This window comes from Pichia kudriavzevii, chromosome 1, assembly GCF_003054445.1.
Source record: "Pichia kudriavzevii chromosome 1, complete sequence".
Taxonomy (NCBI): domain Eukaryota; kingdom Fungi; phylum Ascomycota; class Pichiomycetes; order Pichiales; family Pichiaceae; genus Pichia; species Pichia kudriavzevii.
In genome coordinates, this window is record NC_042506.1 from 598,530 (window position 1) to 615,427 (window position 16,898).

General features: G+C 36.8%; 11 protein-coding genes across 11 annotated transcripts; 6 read left to right on the top strand and 5 right to left on the bottom strand.

Moving 5' to 3' along the window:
- Positions 1 to 310: 310 nt before the first annotated feature.
- On the top strand, positions 311 to 2,599 carry C5L36_0A02760 (uncharacterized protein; the record flags this gene model as incomplete). The annotated part of the gene is made up of 1 exon (XM_029463290.1): positions 311 to 2,599. One exon carries the CDS (start codon positions 311 to 313, stop codon positions 2,597 to 2,599), a length of 2,289 nt encoding a protein of 762 aa, XP_029319150.1.
- A 68-nt stretch (positions 2,600 to 2,667) lies between these two features.
- C5L36_0A02770 (uncharacterized protein) lies at positions 2,668 to 3,987 on the bottom strand (the record flags this gene model as incomplete). The annotated part of the gene is made up of 1 exon (XM_029463291.1): positions 2,668 to 3,987. One exon carries the CDS (start codon positions 3,985 to 3,987, stop codon positions 2,668 to 2,670), a length of 1,320 nt encoding a protein of 439 aa, XP_029319151.1.
- A 371-nt stretch (positions 3,988 to 4,358) lies between these two features.
- C5L36_0A02780 (uncharacterized protein) lies at positions 4,359 to 6,248 on the top strand (the record flags this gene model as incomplete). Its single annotated transcript, XM_029463292.1, has 1 exon — positions 4,359 to 6,248. The coding sequence occupies one exon, from the start codon at positions 4,359 to 4,361 to the stop codon at positions 6,246 to 6,248; it is 1,890 nt and encodes a 629-aa protein (XP_029319152.1).
- A 122-nt stretch (positions 6,249 to 6,370) lies between these two features.
- On the bottom strand, positions 6,371 to 8,353 carry C5L36_0A02790 (uncharacterized protein; the record flags this gene model as incomplete). Its single annotated transcript, XM_029463293.1, has 1 exon — positions 6,371 to 8,353. One exon carries the CDS (start codon positions 8,351 to 8,353, stop codon positions 6,371 to 6,373), a length of 1,983 nt encoding a protein of 660 aa, XP_029319153.1.
- A 269-nt stretch (positions 8,354 to 8,622) lies between these two features.
- On the top strand, positions 8,623 to 9,018 carry C5L36_0A02800 (uncharacterized protein; the record flags this gene model as incomplete). Its single annotated transcript, XM_029463294.1, has 1 exon — positions 8,623 to 9,018. One exon carries the CDS (start codon positions 8,623 to 8,625, stop codon positions 9,016 to 9,018), a length of 396 nt encoding a protein of 131 aa, XP_029319154.1.
- A 345-nt stretch (positions 9,019 to 9,363) lies between these two features.
- Positions 9,364 to 10,950, bottom strand: C5L36_0A02810 (uncharacterized protein; the record flags this gene model as incomplete). The annotated part of the gene is made up of 1 exon (XM_029463295.1): positions 9,364 to 10,950. The coding sequence occupies one exon, from the start codon at positions 10,948 to 10,950 to the stop codon at positions 9,364 to 9,366; it is 1,587 nt and encodes a 528-aa protein (XP_029319155.1).
- A 318-nt stretch (positions 10,951 to 11,268) lies between these two features.
- C5L36_0A02815 (uncharacterized protein) lies at positions 11,269 to 11,775 on the top strand (the record flags this gene model as incomplete). The annotated part of the gene is made up of 1 exon (XM_029463296.1): positions 11,269 to 11,775. One exon carries the CDS (start codon positions 11,269 to 11,271, stop codon positions 11,773 to 11,775), a length of 507 nt encoding a protein of 168 aa, XP_029319156.1.
- A 539-nt stretch (positions 11,776 to 12,314) lies between these two features.
- Positions 12,315 to 12,944, top strand: C5L36_0A02820 (uncharacterized protein; the record flags this gene model as incomplete). Its single annotated transcript, XM_029463297.1, has 1 exon — positions 12,315 to 12,944. One exon carries the CDS (start codon positions 12,315 to 12,317, stop codon positions 12,942 to 12,944), a length of 630 nt encoding a protein of 209 aa, XP_029319157.1.
- A 123-nt stretch (positions 12,945 to 13,067) lies between these two features.
- On the bottom strand, positions 13,068 to 14,153 carry C5L36_0A02830 (uncharacterized protein; the record flags this gene model as incomplete). The annotated part of the gene is made up of 1 exon (XM_029463298.1): positions 13,068 to 14,153. The coding sequence occupies one exon, from the start codon at positions 14,151 to 14,153 to the stop codon at positions 13,068 to 13,070; it is 1,086 nt and encodes a 361-aa protein (XP_029319158.1).
- Positions 14,154 to 14,430: 277 nt separating this feature from the next.
- Positions 14,431 to 15,372, top strand: C5L36_0A02840 (uncharacterized protein; the record flags this gene model as incomplete). Its single annotated transcript, XM_029463299.1, has 1 exon — positions 14,431 to 15,372. One exon carries the CDS (start codon positions 14,431 to 14,433, stop codon positions 15,370 to 15,372), a length of 942 nt encoding a protein of 313 aa, XP_029319159.1.
- C5L36_0A02850 (uncharacterized protein) lies at positions 15,365 to 16,819 on the bottom strand (the record flags this gene model as incomplete). The annotated part of the gene is made up of 1 exon (XM_029463300.1): positions 15,365 to 16,819. The coding sequence occupies one exon, from the start codon at positions 16,817 to 16,819 to the stop codon at positions 15,365 to 15,367; it is 1,455 nt and encodes a 484-aa protein (XP_029319160.1).
- Positions 16,820 to 16,898: the final 79 nt, after the last annotated feature.

Genomic DNA, 16,898 nt, shown 5'->3' on the forward strand with positions numbered 1-16,898 from the left:
TCTTTTCCTTTCTTTCTACCAGATGTACGTGCGTTATTGTATTTTCAGATTTGATTATATCACTACAGAAAGGCCCATTTATTTTATAGGAAACGTATCTAAACATTTGGAAACAAAACGCAAAACTTCATTACTTTAAAAGACGCGAAATTTCAGGCTGTGCTGCTTTAACAATATTTTTTTTTTTTTCTGAGGAAGGATGAAGTTATTCTTAATAGATAATCAAAAGAAAATTTTTTTTTTTTTTCCTTCCCCACTTCAAAGAATTATTTAACAAAAGCTTAGCCTGGAGTTTGTTTAAATAAAGAAAATGGTAAAGAGAAAGAGAGCAGCTATTTTACCTACTAATTTTGCTTTGTTGCAGAATTTAGTAAGAAGAGATCCCGAGTCTTATTATGAAGAATTTTTACAACAATACTCACATTATGAATCTATGAGAGATATCTTCCTCTTGAATCCATCTACTGAAGATAGTGAAGAGTTTGCTGAGATTATAAACTTTATGTCATTTGTCTGCTCCTCGTACCCAAAGGAAACTGCAAAATTCCCGGATGAATTAGCAACTATTCTAACTAAAAACCACGCAGAACTAGATCCTGAATTGAGAGAAAAGATTGTCCAGTGTTTGGTTATGTTAAGAAACAAAGAAATTGTCACACCTGAATACTTAATCAAGACATTGTTTCCATTATTATTTGCATACAGTTCCAATTCAGTGAACGGCTCAGGATTTCATTCTAAGCAATTAAGGAGACAAATATACACAGCTCTTGTTTCTTTGTTAAAGTCTTGTAACACTGGGTCAAAGAACCAAAAGTTAAATAGAACTACGCAAGCTTTGTTATTCAATTTGTTAGATCAAAAAGATGGAAATGGTGTTTGGGCAACTAAACTCACTAGGGAACTTTGGAGAAGAGGTATCTGGGATGACGCTAGGACCATTGAATTGATGACTCAAGCGTGTTTGCATCCAGACCCTAAAGTCGTCATCTCTGGCGTCAAATTCTTTCTTGGAGCAGACAAAGAAAGAGATGAAACAATGGAAGAAAATTCAGACGATGATGACATCGATATGGAGGCACTGAAGCATAAAGCACTTGTCAATAAGAAAAATTCCAAAAGAGCAAAGAAGATCGAAAGTGCCGCTAAGGTTTTGAAAAAGAAGAACTCCAGCAAACATTCCGCAACTTATCTAAATTTTAGTGCAATTCATTTACTCAGAGATCCACAGCAGTTTGCTGAAGAAATGTTTGATAATCACTTGTCTGGTAAAAATGCGAATAAATTCGATCTGGATCAAAAAATTGCCATCATGAATTTGGTGTCAAGATTAGTGGGTACACACAAGTTGACAGTTTTAGGGTTATATTCTTTTTTCCTCAAGTACCTTACACCAAAGCAAAGAAACGTTACCCAAATCCTTGCAGCGTCCGCGCAAGCAACTCATGATTTAGTCCCTCCAGAGTCGATTAACATGATGGTTCGTAAGATTGCAGACGAGTTTATCAGTGATGGTGTGGCAGCAGAAGTTGCCTCTGCAGGTTTAAATACTACCAGGGAAATTTTAGCAAGAAACCCAGCTGGTATTGATGAAGATCTATTACAAGACTTAACTGCATATAAAGGATCCAAAAGTAAAGCAGTCATGATGGCGGCAAGATCTTTAATTTCTTTGTACAGAGATGTTGCTCCGGAAATGTTAGCTAAAGCCGATAGAGGTAAGGTGGCCAACATGGAGCTCATTCACAATGGTCCAAAAAATGTTTTACAGTTCGGTGCTCAAAAAGATACAACATACGGTATCCCTGGTTTAGAGTTGTTGGCTAAATGGAAGTTAGAGCAAGGTTTGATAGGGAAAGAGGGTGAAGACGATTGGAAAATACCAGATTCTGATGAAGAACTTGAGGAAGATGATGATGTTGAAGGTGAGTGGATAGATGTCAATTCCGATACTGAAATAAATCTCAGCGAGGATGAAAATGGAGAGGAATTACCCAAGGAAAGAAATGGTATCAAGAAAAAGTATTTGAAGTATATGAAGAAACATAAGAAGCGGAAGGTTGCCTCAGAAGAGAATGAAGATTCTGATTTGGAATTGTCCGATGATGAAAGTAAAAAAGGTGATAGTGGGAATAAAAAATCCAAGAAACAAATTGCAGAAGAAGAAGCTAAAGCTAAGCAACTTAAGGCTATCACTGAAACCTTATCTCATGTTATGACGCCTGCTGATTTTGCTAAGTTGAAGGAGTTAAATGCTGAGGCGGGTTACGAGAAAGTTACGGGACATCAACTACGTAATGAAGATAATATTGAATCTTCTGATTTAGTTTATGCTGACAAACGTAAGATGAATAAGGAAGAGAGGATAGCAAGTATTATGGAAGGTAGAGAGGACAGAGAGAAGTTTGGTTCCAGAAAAGGTAAGCGTGAAAAGGAGCACTCTACTACAAACAGAGAGAAAGAGAGAAAGAAGAATTTTGTTATGATGATCCATAAGAAGTCCGTCCAGGGTAAAAAGAAGATGTCTCTTCGTGACAGACAGAAGGTTTTGAAAGCACATATTACTCGACAGAAAATGGGCAGGAACTTGAACAGATGAAATATATCAACTTGAAGTTGTAATTCAATATTTTACACATTTATAAAACCCGTATTTTTATTCCAACTCTAATTTTTACGTTTCCTCTGTTTGGCAACTTTACCGGTCTGCACAGTGCCATTACCTGAACGTAATAGTTGTTTCTCTTTCAACCTTTGCTTCCGCTCTCCGAAGTTTTCCTTATCCATCTCCATTCTTGCATCAACTTTTGCTGCTGAAGTAACCTTCAAAGAATCTTTGATAACTGCATTGTCAGTAACTTTTTCGTACTCAGACATTTTTCTATTGACACGGTCTTCTATCGACAAAATTCTATCTAAATCATTTGGTGTAACGAATGAAATAGCATCACCTTTTCTACCAGCTCTTGCAGTTCTACCTACTCTATGAATAAAATCATCGGGATCCCTTGGTATATCGTAGTTGATAACAAGTTCAACAGAAGGTATATCTAAACCTCTTCCACCAAGGTCGGTAGAAATCAAAACCCTAGCAGCACCTGCCCTAAACCTGTGTAGTGAATTAGTCCTTTCAGATTGGGGCATTTCAGAATGTAAAGCGGTGACCCTAACATCTAGCGCTTTCAAAATTCGTTTTACCAACTCACAAGTTTCGGATCTGTTGACAAAAATCATAACAGTAGACTCCTTAAACTCCCCTGTGGTCAACAAGTTGTGTAAAATAGCTTCCTTTATCAAAGCAGGTGTTAATATAAACGATAGTTTTAGTCTTTCGGGTATTACAACATCGTCAATTTTGTCCAATTCATGAACAAAAACATTATCACCTTTGTCTTTCAAAGACCTGACAGCATCGGTAACAGTGGCTGTAAACAATAAGGTTTGTCTTTTTTCAGAAGCCGGAAAGGCTTGGAAACATGTGCCCAAATGGTCGGTAAACGAATCAGTAAGCAGCCTATCAGCTTCATCAAGCACAACAAATTTTACCCTACGCAAACCCTTGACATCATCTGGATGTTCTTCAATAATATGAGCCAATCTTCCTGGAGTAGCTATGATGAAATCTGGATTGTTTTTCAAGGAATTACTTTGCTCAATCATACTTTGTCCACCAATAATTAAAGCAGTCTTCATGTTTACATTGGATCCCATTGCACTAAATTGCTCGGCAATTTGCATTGCCAATTCTCTGGTTGGGGTTAAAACAACACCAAAAATACCACATGGGTCTTCTGCCCATTTGGACAACATTGGAGCTGCAAACGAAATTGTTTTACCAGAACCTGTTTTAGCACCACCAATACAATTTTTTCCTTTTAGAATTTCAGGAATAGTCCCTGCTTGAATGTTAGTTGGTTTTGTGATTTTCACTCCAGCTAAAGTATCACATAACCACCTTGGTAATCCCAAATCTTTGAATGTAGACATTTTTTACGATAGTTTTGACCGTTTGGATTCAGCCTGTTATGGTATATTCTTTCAATCTTAAGTCTCTTTTGGTACACTTGTTAAAAAACAGAGAAAAAAAAAATATAGACCATCTGAATAATCTTATTTAAAAAAAAAAAAGAATTTAAAATTTCATGTAGACTTCCTAAAGAAGAAGCTACGCGCCATAAATCTGAAGAGAATAGATGAAAAGAGATGAAAAAAGGTGAAAAAACAGTAACTGATTCCTCGTATCTTGAAATGTTCAGAAATTTAACGAGTATTTGCGAGCGAGAAGACGACATGAATAAACACGTGTGATAGCCAGATCTATTCACATATAGCTTTCGATCACCAAACGAATCCCCCCTATGATTGACCAATTTCTTGTTTTTGATTCTTCGGGAACTGTTAACTTCAACTATCAGCCGGGCAAAAACTATGCACGTGTAGCCAATGCATTCATCAATGATGTTCTAATCAATGAGCGTAAAATGAGGTATGTTGAAGGTTCAGAAATGATGGGAAATAAAAATACCCAAGGTGAAGAAAATGCGGCTGAAGCGGCTGAAGCAGAAGCAAATGCAGCATTGTACGAAATAGAAGAGGATGAAGAAGCGGGTGATTATGATGGTAAAGATAGTGATGACAACGATGATAATAATAACCGCAGTGCAAAACCTAAGATTAAAAATGCTGGGATGACTGAATATTCTGAAGAAATGAATAAATATGTGGATGCCGATATTAATCTGGGCAGCTACATACATGATGGATTCAACTTGAAATATTTAGTATGGACAAATGAGAAAACTAAAAAGAAGCTATATTTTGTAATGATATACGCAAGCTTGATAACAATAATTAATCCATTTGAGTTCTTAAAGAACGTTAAAATTCTTTATGAGAACTGTTCAACAGATACCTTGAAATTTGAGAAATTCTTCCATTTGAAACTGACAGAAATCACAGAAGTAAAGCAGGAACCAACAAAGACACATACGGAGCTAGTTAACGAGAACAAGAAAGGAAAGCCAGAAACTGTGAAACGTTCAAAAAAATCTAGAAAATGGAATGCAGATGGAACGTTCTATGAAGATGATGGCAAAGACGAATCTGAACTTGACTTCTCTACTGGAGATATTAAGCCGGAAAATTATTCCAGTTCCAACATCCAGCAACTGGTAGGAGATAGAAAACACTTTGGTACCAAGACATCCGAAGGATTTTTAGTAAGTGATTTATCTGACGAGATGAATAAAATAATTATATCATCTAAAAAGAAGATTGTAGAAAAAGAAAAGAAATCAAACAGTGCCGCCTCCAATGCTTTTGGATTTTTAAAGAAATACATTGGTGGTAAAAAAATAACTAAAGAAGATGTCTCACAGATCAAAACTGCGATGGCACAGCATCTAATAAAGAAAAATGTGTCTCCAAATGTTGCCAACTCTCTAATGGCCGAAGTTGAGAAAGACCTTGTTGGGCAGACTACCGAGTCGTTCACATCGGTAGAAGATACTGCCAAAACATCGTTAGCAAAACAACTCAGGATGTTGTTAACACCGAATTCGTCTATTGACTTACTTCACGAAATACAAAGCAAGAAAGAAAGGGGATTGGGACCATACTCTATCTCGGTTGTTGGTGTCAATGGTGTTGGTAAATCTACAAACCTTTCCAAGCTAGCCTTTTGGTTACTACAGAACGACTACAGAGTTTTAGTGGCCGCATGTGATACTTTCCGTTCAGGGGCTGTTGAACAATTGAGGACACATGTCAATAACTTGGTACAATTATCGCCAAATAAGAAACAAATTGAATTGTTTGAATCTGGATACGGTGGTGCCGATTTAGTTGCTAAAATTGCCACTGGGGCTATAAAATATGCAAAAGAACATAATTTTGATATCGTTTTGATGGATACTGCTGGTAGAAGGCATAACGATTCACATCTAATGGCACCATTAGCCTCATTTGCTAAGGCTGCTAATCCAGACAAAATTATCATGGTTGGCGAGGCTTTAGTCGGAACAGATTCTGTGTTGCAAGCACAAAATTTCAATAAAGCCTTTGGAGCAAATAGGCACTTGGATTTTTTCATTATTTCCAAATGTGATACTGTCGGTGACTTAATTGGATCCATGGTTAACATGGTTTTTGCCACTGGAATTCCCATTTTGTTTGTTGGAACGGGCCAAACCTATACTGATTTAAGAACTTTGAGTGTTAATTGGGCAGTTGAAATGCTCATGTCATGATGAATGGTGTCTTTTGAGTCTTCCAGACGATGTATCGTTACATTAATCACTTCTCTTCTTTTACTAATTATATATAAATAGAACATGGGCTTGTTTAATATTCTTTACAACTTAGAAAACCTTTATTCTATTCCTTGGTCCTCGCATGCGAGTTCATCAAACTCATCTAGTAATACAGCAGCACTTTCAGCATTTTTATGAAACTCCCTCAAGCCAGTAACGTCTTCTAAATAAGTACTATCATTCAATGCGGTTTTTACAAAGTGCCACCCATGCTCTCTGAATTCTCTAATAACAGGCACTGAACAAGCGGTACAGCACCTAAAATTTTTTGAGCTTAGTTTTAAAGTTTCAAAGTTATGAAGATATCCCCTTAGCTGATGTGGAAGACATCCTAGAATGTTAGTTTTGTCATGTGCAATGTGGTTGGAATATTGCTTCATTGGAGATTGCAAAATAGAAACAAATAGTTCCGTCGCCAGTGAAGAGGCCAAAAGCGCAAGCCCCGGTCTGGTAACAGTACACATCTGGTCAAGGCTTCGATCTGTCAATGAGTCCTTGGGAGCAACAATATCACTGCAGAAGTAACAACCTAATCGTCCTTCTATTTGATTCTCGAGATTGTTAGCTGGGTCAATACAACCATGTCTCATTACCAAGTAGCTTTCAAAGCCTAATGCAGAATTAATGACAATTTTATGTTTAACATTTCCCAGCAACGTTGGCAACCATCTGGCCTCTCTTGAATCCAAACATAAAAAAATAGCATCGTTGGCATCAACCAATTGAGCCAGTTTCTTGAAGTCTTCGTACTCCTTCTTTTCATCCTTTATTGGATGGCCTACCATTGGTATGTCAATTTGAAACCCCTTTGCATTAACGCCAGGAAAAATCCTCCTCAAGTTTTCTGCGGCTGTTGCTGCTTTCGGCTTTCCACCACTCAAACAATCATCATAGTTGTACAATGGTTGCCTCACTGGGTTACTAAATGAAACCTTTCCGCTATCAACAAAGGTGACATGACGAGTTCCCCACGCTAAAAGGCACCTAGAAACATATGACCCTAAAGTTCCCGCACCAAGTATTAAAACCTTGGTGTTTTTGATAACATCTAAATCTAAGTCAGGGACTAATCTCCATTTCATCAATTTCAAGTTCAAGTCAACGGCTTGTTCAGCTAATTTTTCAGGATTTATCAAGGCACCCAAATCAGCTATTTTAGGCCCTAATTTCCCATGTGATGTTCTCTCCCATCCAATAACAGGAGGTACGCCGTCAATATTATTATGTTTATTATCATTTAAATCTTGATTTAGAAATAGAGTGGTAAAGTTTTTATTGAAATGATTAACTTTTAATACTTGGACTTCTACCAAGGTAAAATTATGATTAGCTAAAGCTGTCAAAAAGTTTCGTAAAATGTATGATGTAGTATGAGTGGAAGAACACGTATCGATGAAAAGAACCTTCAATAAACTGTCAGTCGAATTATTGAAGAGCGTCGACAATGGTTTTTTGAGACCTTCGTCATTAATAAGATAAAACTGAGAGTCAAAGACTTCATTCGGCTGCAATTTATAGTCAACTGAATCTTTTGTTTCACATTGTTCCCATTGGGATTGAAGCTGAGGAAATGCACACCAGTAGTAAAACTTATACTTTTTTAGGTCTGCGTAAGAAAGTATGCGAAATGAAGAGAGCAACGCTGGATCATGTAAAAATGACTTATCTCTTATTCTTTGTAAAATATCCATCGCAGAATCAATTAGAAAATCCTTTTTGTTTACACGTTTGAATTCCTCAATTGAATTTACATTCAACAACTTCCCCGGAGATAAAAAGTATGAATTAGAAGGCAAACGTTGTGTAAACTCCTCTTTATTTTCAGTCTCGACAAAACTATTATCTGTTAAAATCAGGCTTGGCGATTGCTCTGACCCCAAGGCACTGAAATTATAATAGCCTAATATGTTTTGATAAGACGTATCAAGTTTCTGCACATTTAGCTTTAAATTGGACAATTCCACAAAAAAGGAAGAGTCCACCACACTTGCAGCAGGGGCAAATATCAGTTTATGGCTCTCTGTACTAACTTCCCTGTTCATTGTTGCGTTGCTTATCAAGATTTACCATCATGTAATTTGCCTAATGAGTACGAAACGCCACCGTCAGTTAACAAAATGGCAGAGTTAGCCGAGCCTCCAATAACGGAAATTGATTTCAAAAAAAAAAAAAAAAAAAAAAAGAACAAAAAAAAAAAAATACTGAGTAACTGCTCAATTTTGAAACCAACAAAAGTGTTTTGTCAGCAGAAGCCAAATCTAATCATTTTCAGCAGAGTTTTCCTTTTCTGACAAAACTGCTCTTTACAATAATGTTCCCAATTAGAAAAGTACTATACAACTTAAGAAGTGAAACTTTAAAGCGTTCTTTTCATGCGTCTTCTTGTGCTTTTGAAGTCAAAGAGATCACTAATCCAGCGTCCTTTCGTGAGTCTGTTTTAAAATCACCTATTGCATTTGTTGATTTCTATGCTACATGGTGTGGACCATGTAAAATGATTGCACCATATGTTGAAAAATTCAGTGACATTCATACCAACATTAACTTCTTCAAAGTGGATGTCGATGAACTTAGTGATGTTGCTCATGAACATGGTATTTCAGCTATGCCAACTTTCCTTGTTTTCAAACACGGCAAAGTTGTTGATAAAATCGTAGGTGCTAACCCACAAGGTATCCATTCAGCTCTGGTGAAGGCCTGTGAATAGCTTTAGATAATTTCAATAGCTAGCACAACCATGGCGGACTTAAAGAAAACCGTTTGAAATATAATTTGCTACGGACTTTAGGAGCATCAAGAAAAAGTATATATGAAAGAAATAAATGATCAAGTGTATGTGTGTATGTATGTATATTATCTTATACTTTAAAGATCCGGTCAAGTAATAGTTGTGTCCCTATACTGGTTTGTTTTTGTTTCGCCCAAATAAAAATAAAAGTTGGCCAAGGATATGTATTACGCGTGTTTATAATGCACTGTCTTATGTATTTAGCTAGAAAAAAAAAGGGGGAACATATAAAAAGATCTCCATATTCATAAATCATGGATCAACTCAACCATCAATATTCATTTCATCTAGCTCGTCCAACAATTCATCAATGTTAATTTCAGGAGCATCTTCATCTTCTTCAATTTCGCTCTCCATACCCTCCTCAAAGTTAACTTTCTTCTCTGATTTGTATAAGTTGATGTTTTGTCTCAATTCATCATCTTCTTCTAAGTCTTGTAAGAACATTTCATAGTCTCTTTCTGCTCTTTCTTGTTCTTGTCTAGCTTGTCTTGAGTCCAAGACTTCAGTAGCAACAATATCCTTTCTTTCGTTAGCCATTCTCTTCAACTTCCAGTTTCTATTCTTAGAACGCTTGTTGGATCTGACATAGTGTTTCTTGACCAAAACAACGTCGGCGATATTATCTGTGTCCAACTCTTCAAATAAGTCACTATTGAAATTGGAGTTCTTCATATAGTAACCCATGGCAGAATCACCTGGATGTAAAATACCACCTAAATGTGATCGAATATAATACTCCTCATTTTCATTACCCCCCATATCACTAGCTCTAACACATGTTATATCTGCCATCAACCATTTTCCCCTTCTTTCTCCTGTAGGCTCAACATCTAAAACAATGAATTCAATCAACTGGGTAACGTCGGCTAGTGGTGAAAATGAGTATCGCCAATACACATTAGCCTGCATATCTTCAATATGCAAGCTTGCTGGATCAATAAATTGTAAAGAATTTGAAACCTTAGAACACAAAACTAATCTAGAAATGTTACCCATTTGCTTTGCAACTTTTGCCGGTAAAACAACCAAGTCATCTTTACAAATTGGAGCAATTTCAACAGAAAAAGTGAACTTATAAACAGATGTACCAGAATGAATATCAGCAGAGATTAATTCTTCAGATTTCTTGTATTTCACTGGAACTGTTGAGTTTAAGAAGTCAATCATTTTGACCGCATGATTCTGCTTTGCATAATAGAAATCTAATCCATCTTTAGTTTCTTTGATAGAAATGGTATCAACATGGGCATTGTGTCTTAAGATTAATTGTTCTAGATAAAGGAAAGTTCTCTTATGTGGGACCTTCTGTCTAATCTGAACAGCAGTATTCCAAGTGTGAGCAGTATAAGATTTCGCACAATCTGGACATTGCATTGCAATAACAACATACTCAACCTCAAAACTCTGTTGAATAATTGCATTCTGGAACGCCTCCCCTTGAACCGTCAATTTTACTCTAACTCTTCTGGAATGAGGCTCGGTCCAAATAAAGGCAGCATCGATTAATCTCACTTTGTTTAAACCCTTCAATCTTCTCAAACACAAGGCTAATAATTCTCTTGACTCCAACTCGGCTTTTATCCAGTTTGTTGGAGGTTGTAAAAACCTTTCACAATTTCTGCAGAATGACAGATTTGCTTCTCTTGGAATACCGTCAGTTATATCCACATTCAATTTGATACAATCATAACACATCACTAAACCTGTACTTCCGTCCATCGGCACACCACAATTACAACATAAGACTGTTGCCTGTGGTTGAACCATGTGTTGATGCCCAAAGTCATCTCCATGAGAATGTCCATGGTTCAGTTGATCAAAATTATTCATTTGCTGATAGTTAGACATGGTTACTCTAACTATGTCAATATCTTCTACTTAATAGTAACAGTACCTTGGGTGCTTCCGGATCGAAATGATAATTTCCTGTGCAACAAAGAGACAGTATTATTAAGCCACAATTAAAATAAAGATCAAAAATATAAAATTTTTCAACAAAAAATGTTTAAGAAAAAAACATTCAAGAACTAAATCTATGCGTCCCAAAAGAGAAATGATATACACAGCCCTGTTTTTCTAGAGAAAGCCGATGTGTATATCTCTCTATCATTCAAATCGACGCTCTATTTTGTGATAAATCCATGGTACCACCCTAATAGTGCAAGAATGGAGCATAGAGGGATAACAGCATCAGGTTCAAAGAATTCCTCTGGAACTAACACTGAGAATCAGCATATTCCTCGCAACATCCATGATCTCTCCGAAATCCTCCTTGAAACAAACCTAATCATTGATACTACAACCAGTGAACCAAGGGATGTACTGATGACAGAAAGGACAGCATTGACATGGGTGAAATTTAGTATGACACTTGCAGCTATCTCATTAACTATCGTCACCAACTTTAGATTAGATACCTCCAACAAAAATAGTATCAGGCCTCCCTATTGGTTCCCTCAATTCAGCTATGGAATATCCATTCTTTTCGTAATTCTTAGTATGGTTACACTTTTTATAGGGGCTGGGTTATATGCTCAAAGTATCTATAACTACAAAAACCATAGTGTAAGTACGTATTCTTTGAAATTAGCACTAGGGTTTTTGTTTTTCATCGGCTTGGTTCTATTGGCAGTCAACATTGTTTTTATGATAGCAGTTGGTGGTTCTTTCTAAAATAAGATTGTATAGTAAAAAATTAAGCTTGAATATTTGCGAGCAGCCGTATGTTCTTTAGGAAAATATATAAACAAGATACAATGAACGATGGTGAAGAAGCAATAAAATGCTGTTCCCCTTTTTAGAAATTACTCACAAGTAGACATCCTTAGTATGATAGACTTGTCTGTTGGACCTACTCGGTGGGCACTCTGTAGTATCAACGTACAAACACTAAAAACATGTGGGTTTTTGTAACATACAAGTTCAGGCGTTTAAATCAAAAGATTAACAGTAATCAGTACATACTCTATCTTTGTCTTTCCTTTGCTTCCATCACACATTCTTAACATGGGCACCCCTTCGTTCGAAAGCCAAAAGTTCAAACAAAGAAACATACACTGTCAAACTTCCAATGGAACCGTGAATTTCATCTTGATATCAAACCCGCACATTGATCTCTTTCAAATTTGTAGGTACTCAGAACATAAACAGAATAAGTACAAACATATGGGCAAGACTGTGCCTGCTCATTAGACCTGAACGACTGGTTAGATATGTCTGATATTCTCTCGGTGGACTTTACTCGTTTGTCTTCTTCCCTATCGGAAGAAGAAATAACTTTGTTGCAACAATATCAGAAATTGGCTTTAAATCTCACTATGGTAAAGGCCAAGCTAGGTCAAATAAATGAACAGATTTCTTCTGTATCTGAAGAAAACGTTCAAAGTATAAGTAAACTTATTATAGAACTACAAGCTACAATGGGGACTTTAGGTACATCTTACAAATCAACTGTTCATAATGTCTTACTATCGGGAGACTCCAACCAGCTAGTCAACCGTGGTGTTGACACTAGGAAATATGATGATAGTAATCAAATACAAGAAACTGAAAACTTTGAGACCGCTGAGATGCAGTTGCAACAGGAAGGCAATAGAGAAGGTGGCAGCAGAGACCATATTAATACTAATAATGGACATAATAATGAGCAAAATCTCAATGATGTTGACGTCGATGTAGACGTCGATGTAGACGTCGACGTCGATTTGGATTCAGGTATAGATGAAGAGACCATGAATGCTGTTGACAGAATACAACATGAGCTTGGTATATCAGCAGATGATGTTGATATTCATCGCCAAATTGCTGATCAGTTGGAGATCCAAAATTCCGAGGACTATTGATCATGTAAAAGTATACTTCGAACCTAACCGTCTTCCCTTGAAGATTCGCCTCTTCTTCAAAAATAGATCGTAACTTATTATATGTGTATATTATATAACTAAAATTCTCAATAAACAATTTACTCAGACTTCGAAAACTACAACTTTACCATCGTTACCAGATGAGCTAAATCTAATCAGGCCATTAGCATCATATTGAAAAGGTCTCAATGATGTGATAGTGTTTTGATGGATTGTCAACAAATTGCTGCTCTTAGTTTCGGTGGAACCTTTCAAATCCATTTGTCTAAACATATTCAAGGCAGATTGGTTTTCAACATTTTTAGCTGTCTTCTTTTTAGGGTCGTCCACTGAATATGTTTCAATCCATCCCGCTTGATTACCTTCAAATACAACAGGATGGCAATCATATCCTGCGCAAATTAATTTGCTATTGTTAGCAAACAAGAGAGAAGTAAACGGTAAATGAGACGTTTTAACTCTGACAACCTCTGCAACTTCCAATTCTCCAGTGCCTGGGTAAATAATATAAACACTAGAATCATGGCCCACACCAGCAACAAATTGATAATCCGGAGAGAATTTCACATCTTGAACCCAAGAATTCAAATTAACATCTAGGCATAAAGTTTGGAATGGGAGTCTTTCACCCCAGATAGTACCCAAAGGCTTACTATCGACGCCCTTGATATAAGCTGAGAAAACACGCAAATGACCATCAGTTGAACCACATGATAACAAGACATTGTTCTCGTGCCAGTCGAGCGAAAGAATAGTGGATTTGATTGGCCTCTTGATATGTTTGGAAATCCACCAGTCATTTTCATCCTCAAAATAACAAACCGAAATAACTCTTGCAGATGATCCAACCGCAAATTTGGCACCATTAGGGGACCACCTAACACATGTAGCTGCCCTGTTAATTCTCAACAAAACTAATGTTTCCTTATAAGTCTTGTTGGGCTGCGGAGTCCAAACGAGTGCATTTCGATCTTGAGAGCAAGTTACAATTTTGCCGTCAGCAGAAATATCAAGGGCGGTAACAGGCTTATCGTGATGCTTCAGAGTGGTCACTAATTGTGGGCTCTTTGGATTTGACAAGTTGTAAATCGCAACATCTTTATCTTGAGTAACAGCGACATGTGTTCTGTCAGCGGAGAAACAATGATCGTAGATTGGAAGCTTGGATAAATTAAACGGAATGGACATGGTATTCTAAAATACGAACAGGAGTATATCGCTCTACTGTTTGCTGTTAAAGTTGGAAGCCAATTGCAAACAGAAGTGTGAGATACTAACCTCCCTATTAAAGGACCAATGTGTATTTTGTTGAAACGCAAGCCAACTTTTTCTTTCGAGGGCGAATCTACTTCATGGATCTCTCTCACTGAGAAGGCGGCGCATTTCATCTTACCCTCAAGTCTTTCTAGGTAAGGAACAGAAAGAGCATATTAGCTTGCAGAGGACAAAGTATAAGTAACACATCATGGAAAGACTACAATCATTACTAGGTGGCCGTATGGGCGGCATGGGTGGTATGGGCGCTATGGGCTCGCAGGATACCCCAGCCATTGACAATGCCGAAACGGTATATATTTCATCATTAGCATTGCTTAAAATGCTTAAACATGGGCGTGCCGGTGTCCCAATGGAAGTCATGGGATTGATGTTGGGTGAAATTGTTGACGATTATACAATTACGGTTGTTGATGTATTTGCGATGCCACAAAGTGGTACAGGGGTATCTGTTGAAGCTGTCGATGATGTTTTTCAAACAAAAATGATGGACATGTTGAAGCAAACTGGAAGAGATCAAACTGTTGTTGGTTGGTATCATTCGCATCCAGGTTTTGGCTGTTGGTTGTCCAGTGTCGATGTCAATACACAACAGAGTTTTGAGCAATTGAATCCTCGATCTGTTGCCGTTGTTATTGATCCAATTCAATCTGTGAAAGGTAAAGTTGTGATTGATGCATTTAGATCTATTCCTTCCCAAGTCTTGATGATGGGCCAAGAACCAAGGCAGACTACTTCTAACGTTGGTTTATTGAATAAACCAACCATTCAAGCATTACTTCACGGACTAAACAGGAGCTATTATTCACTCAACATAGATTATAGGAAAACTGAAAAGGAAACAGATATGCTACTCAACCTTCACAAGAAAGAATGGACCAGTGGGCTCAGAATTGAAAACTATGACCAACATGATTGTAAAAATTTGGATGGTTCCAAGAAGTTGATCAAAGTTGCCAAGCAATACGTCGAAAGAATTGCGGAAGAGAAAACTTTAACAGAAGACCAACTGAAGACTAGGTATGTTGGTAAACAAGATCCAAAAAAGCATTTAATCGAAACTGCAGAGAATTTAATTGAAGATAACAATGTCTCGATTGTTACTAGTAATGTAAATAGATTGGCTATATAAGTAATTCCCAGAATTGTAATTTACAATTGTTTATAAAAAGTAATTCTTTTTCAACTTCCTTCACAGAGACACCATCAAATTCCATCCATTTTGATTGTGATTTATTCAATATCTGCACCTTATTCTCATAAGTGATATTCCCTATTAGTCTATATTTGAATGTATTGTTAACTTCGAGTAAATCGGGGTCAAATTTCACAATACTCATATTTAATTCTTGATCTATTCCTTCGATTCTCATATGGTTTGTCCTGTCAATGTATATGGTTAAAATTTCCGGTGCCTTCTTAATATGGAAATTTCTCTGGGTTATTAAAGTTTCAATATCATGTTGCTCAATTGATGATGAAGTGCCATCCTTGAAAACCGACTGTTGAGGCATTGAAAGAGTCAAGGTCAGGAATGTGGTCAAGTTCTTTTTGTCAACAGAATCAGCTGTTAATTTACCCGTGAATATTGGTTTGAGACTTTTATTTTCCTTAATTAATGTGTTCGTTATCCACATGTAAAACAGTTTTAAATCACTTCGTATCCTAGGTGGTATCTTACAAGTGGAAAGGTAATTCTCAATCGCATAGGAAGATGTGAATCCCCTAAATAAATAAGGAGACCATATATTTCTAATCAACCGGGACACTTGGTTACTCAATGGTGCCGTATCCGAATAGTTATAATTGATAAAAAAATCTCTGAACTTTGATAAGTGAGAGAGAGCGTAGAACAAGGCATTGTCGCTTACTGCTGTATTATCCACCTTCAAACCTAAATCTGATAGTTTATTCAAGATGGGTATGTAGCCGACTGTATACTGCTCACGTAAATATGTTTCAACTTGCATTGGTTCCTTATCGAACTTTTCGACCATTCGTTCATCAAACTTGGGATCAATAAGAAGCTGTATATCTTTCAACTCTGATTCCCTTTCTTTAGAAAGTACCTTTTGCTCAGGTAGCAAAATAAACTTCAAGCTTTCAAGACTTATAAATATATGATGATCACTATCCACTGAATGCAAGTATGCAGGTGATGATGTTGACGATCCCTGTAGATATTTGCCACAGACAAGGCACACAAAAACATTTGTAGTAGCCAAAGTACTACTACACTCAAATGGCAACTCAAAATTGAGAATTTTCCTATTAATTGAATCCAAGTACATATCACTGTTTGTAGTTTCCAGTTCATTGGACTTGAACATAACCTCATCTTCCAAATCTGCAAATTCATCATCGCTTTCAGTGCCTCTCTTTGCCCTTTTTTCTCCCTTTAAAAAATCATCTTCTAACGGCCTTTTACTACAAGACATTTTTCCCTGTGTTTTTCGGTTGGAATTGGTATGGCAAGCATTTTTACAAAACATTACTATCAAAAAGTGAACACCATATCGTGAGAGGTAAAGAAAAGAAATTTGGTTGCCTAATTGGGAAAAAAGATTTTGCCATTTCATCGTGAGGCATAGACAAATGAATTGCCGTATACTAATCCTCTGAAAACATCACAGGCATGATCCTATATCTCTAAAGTCG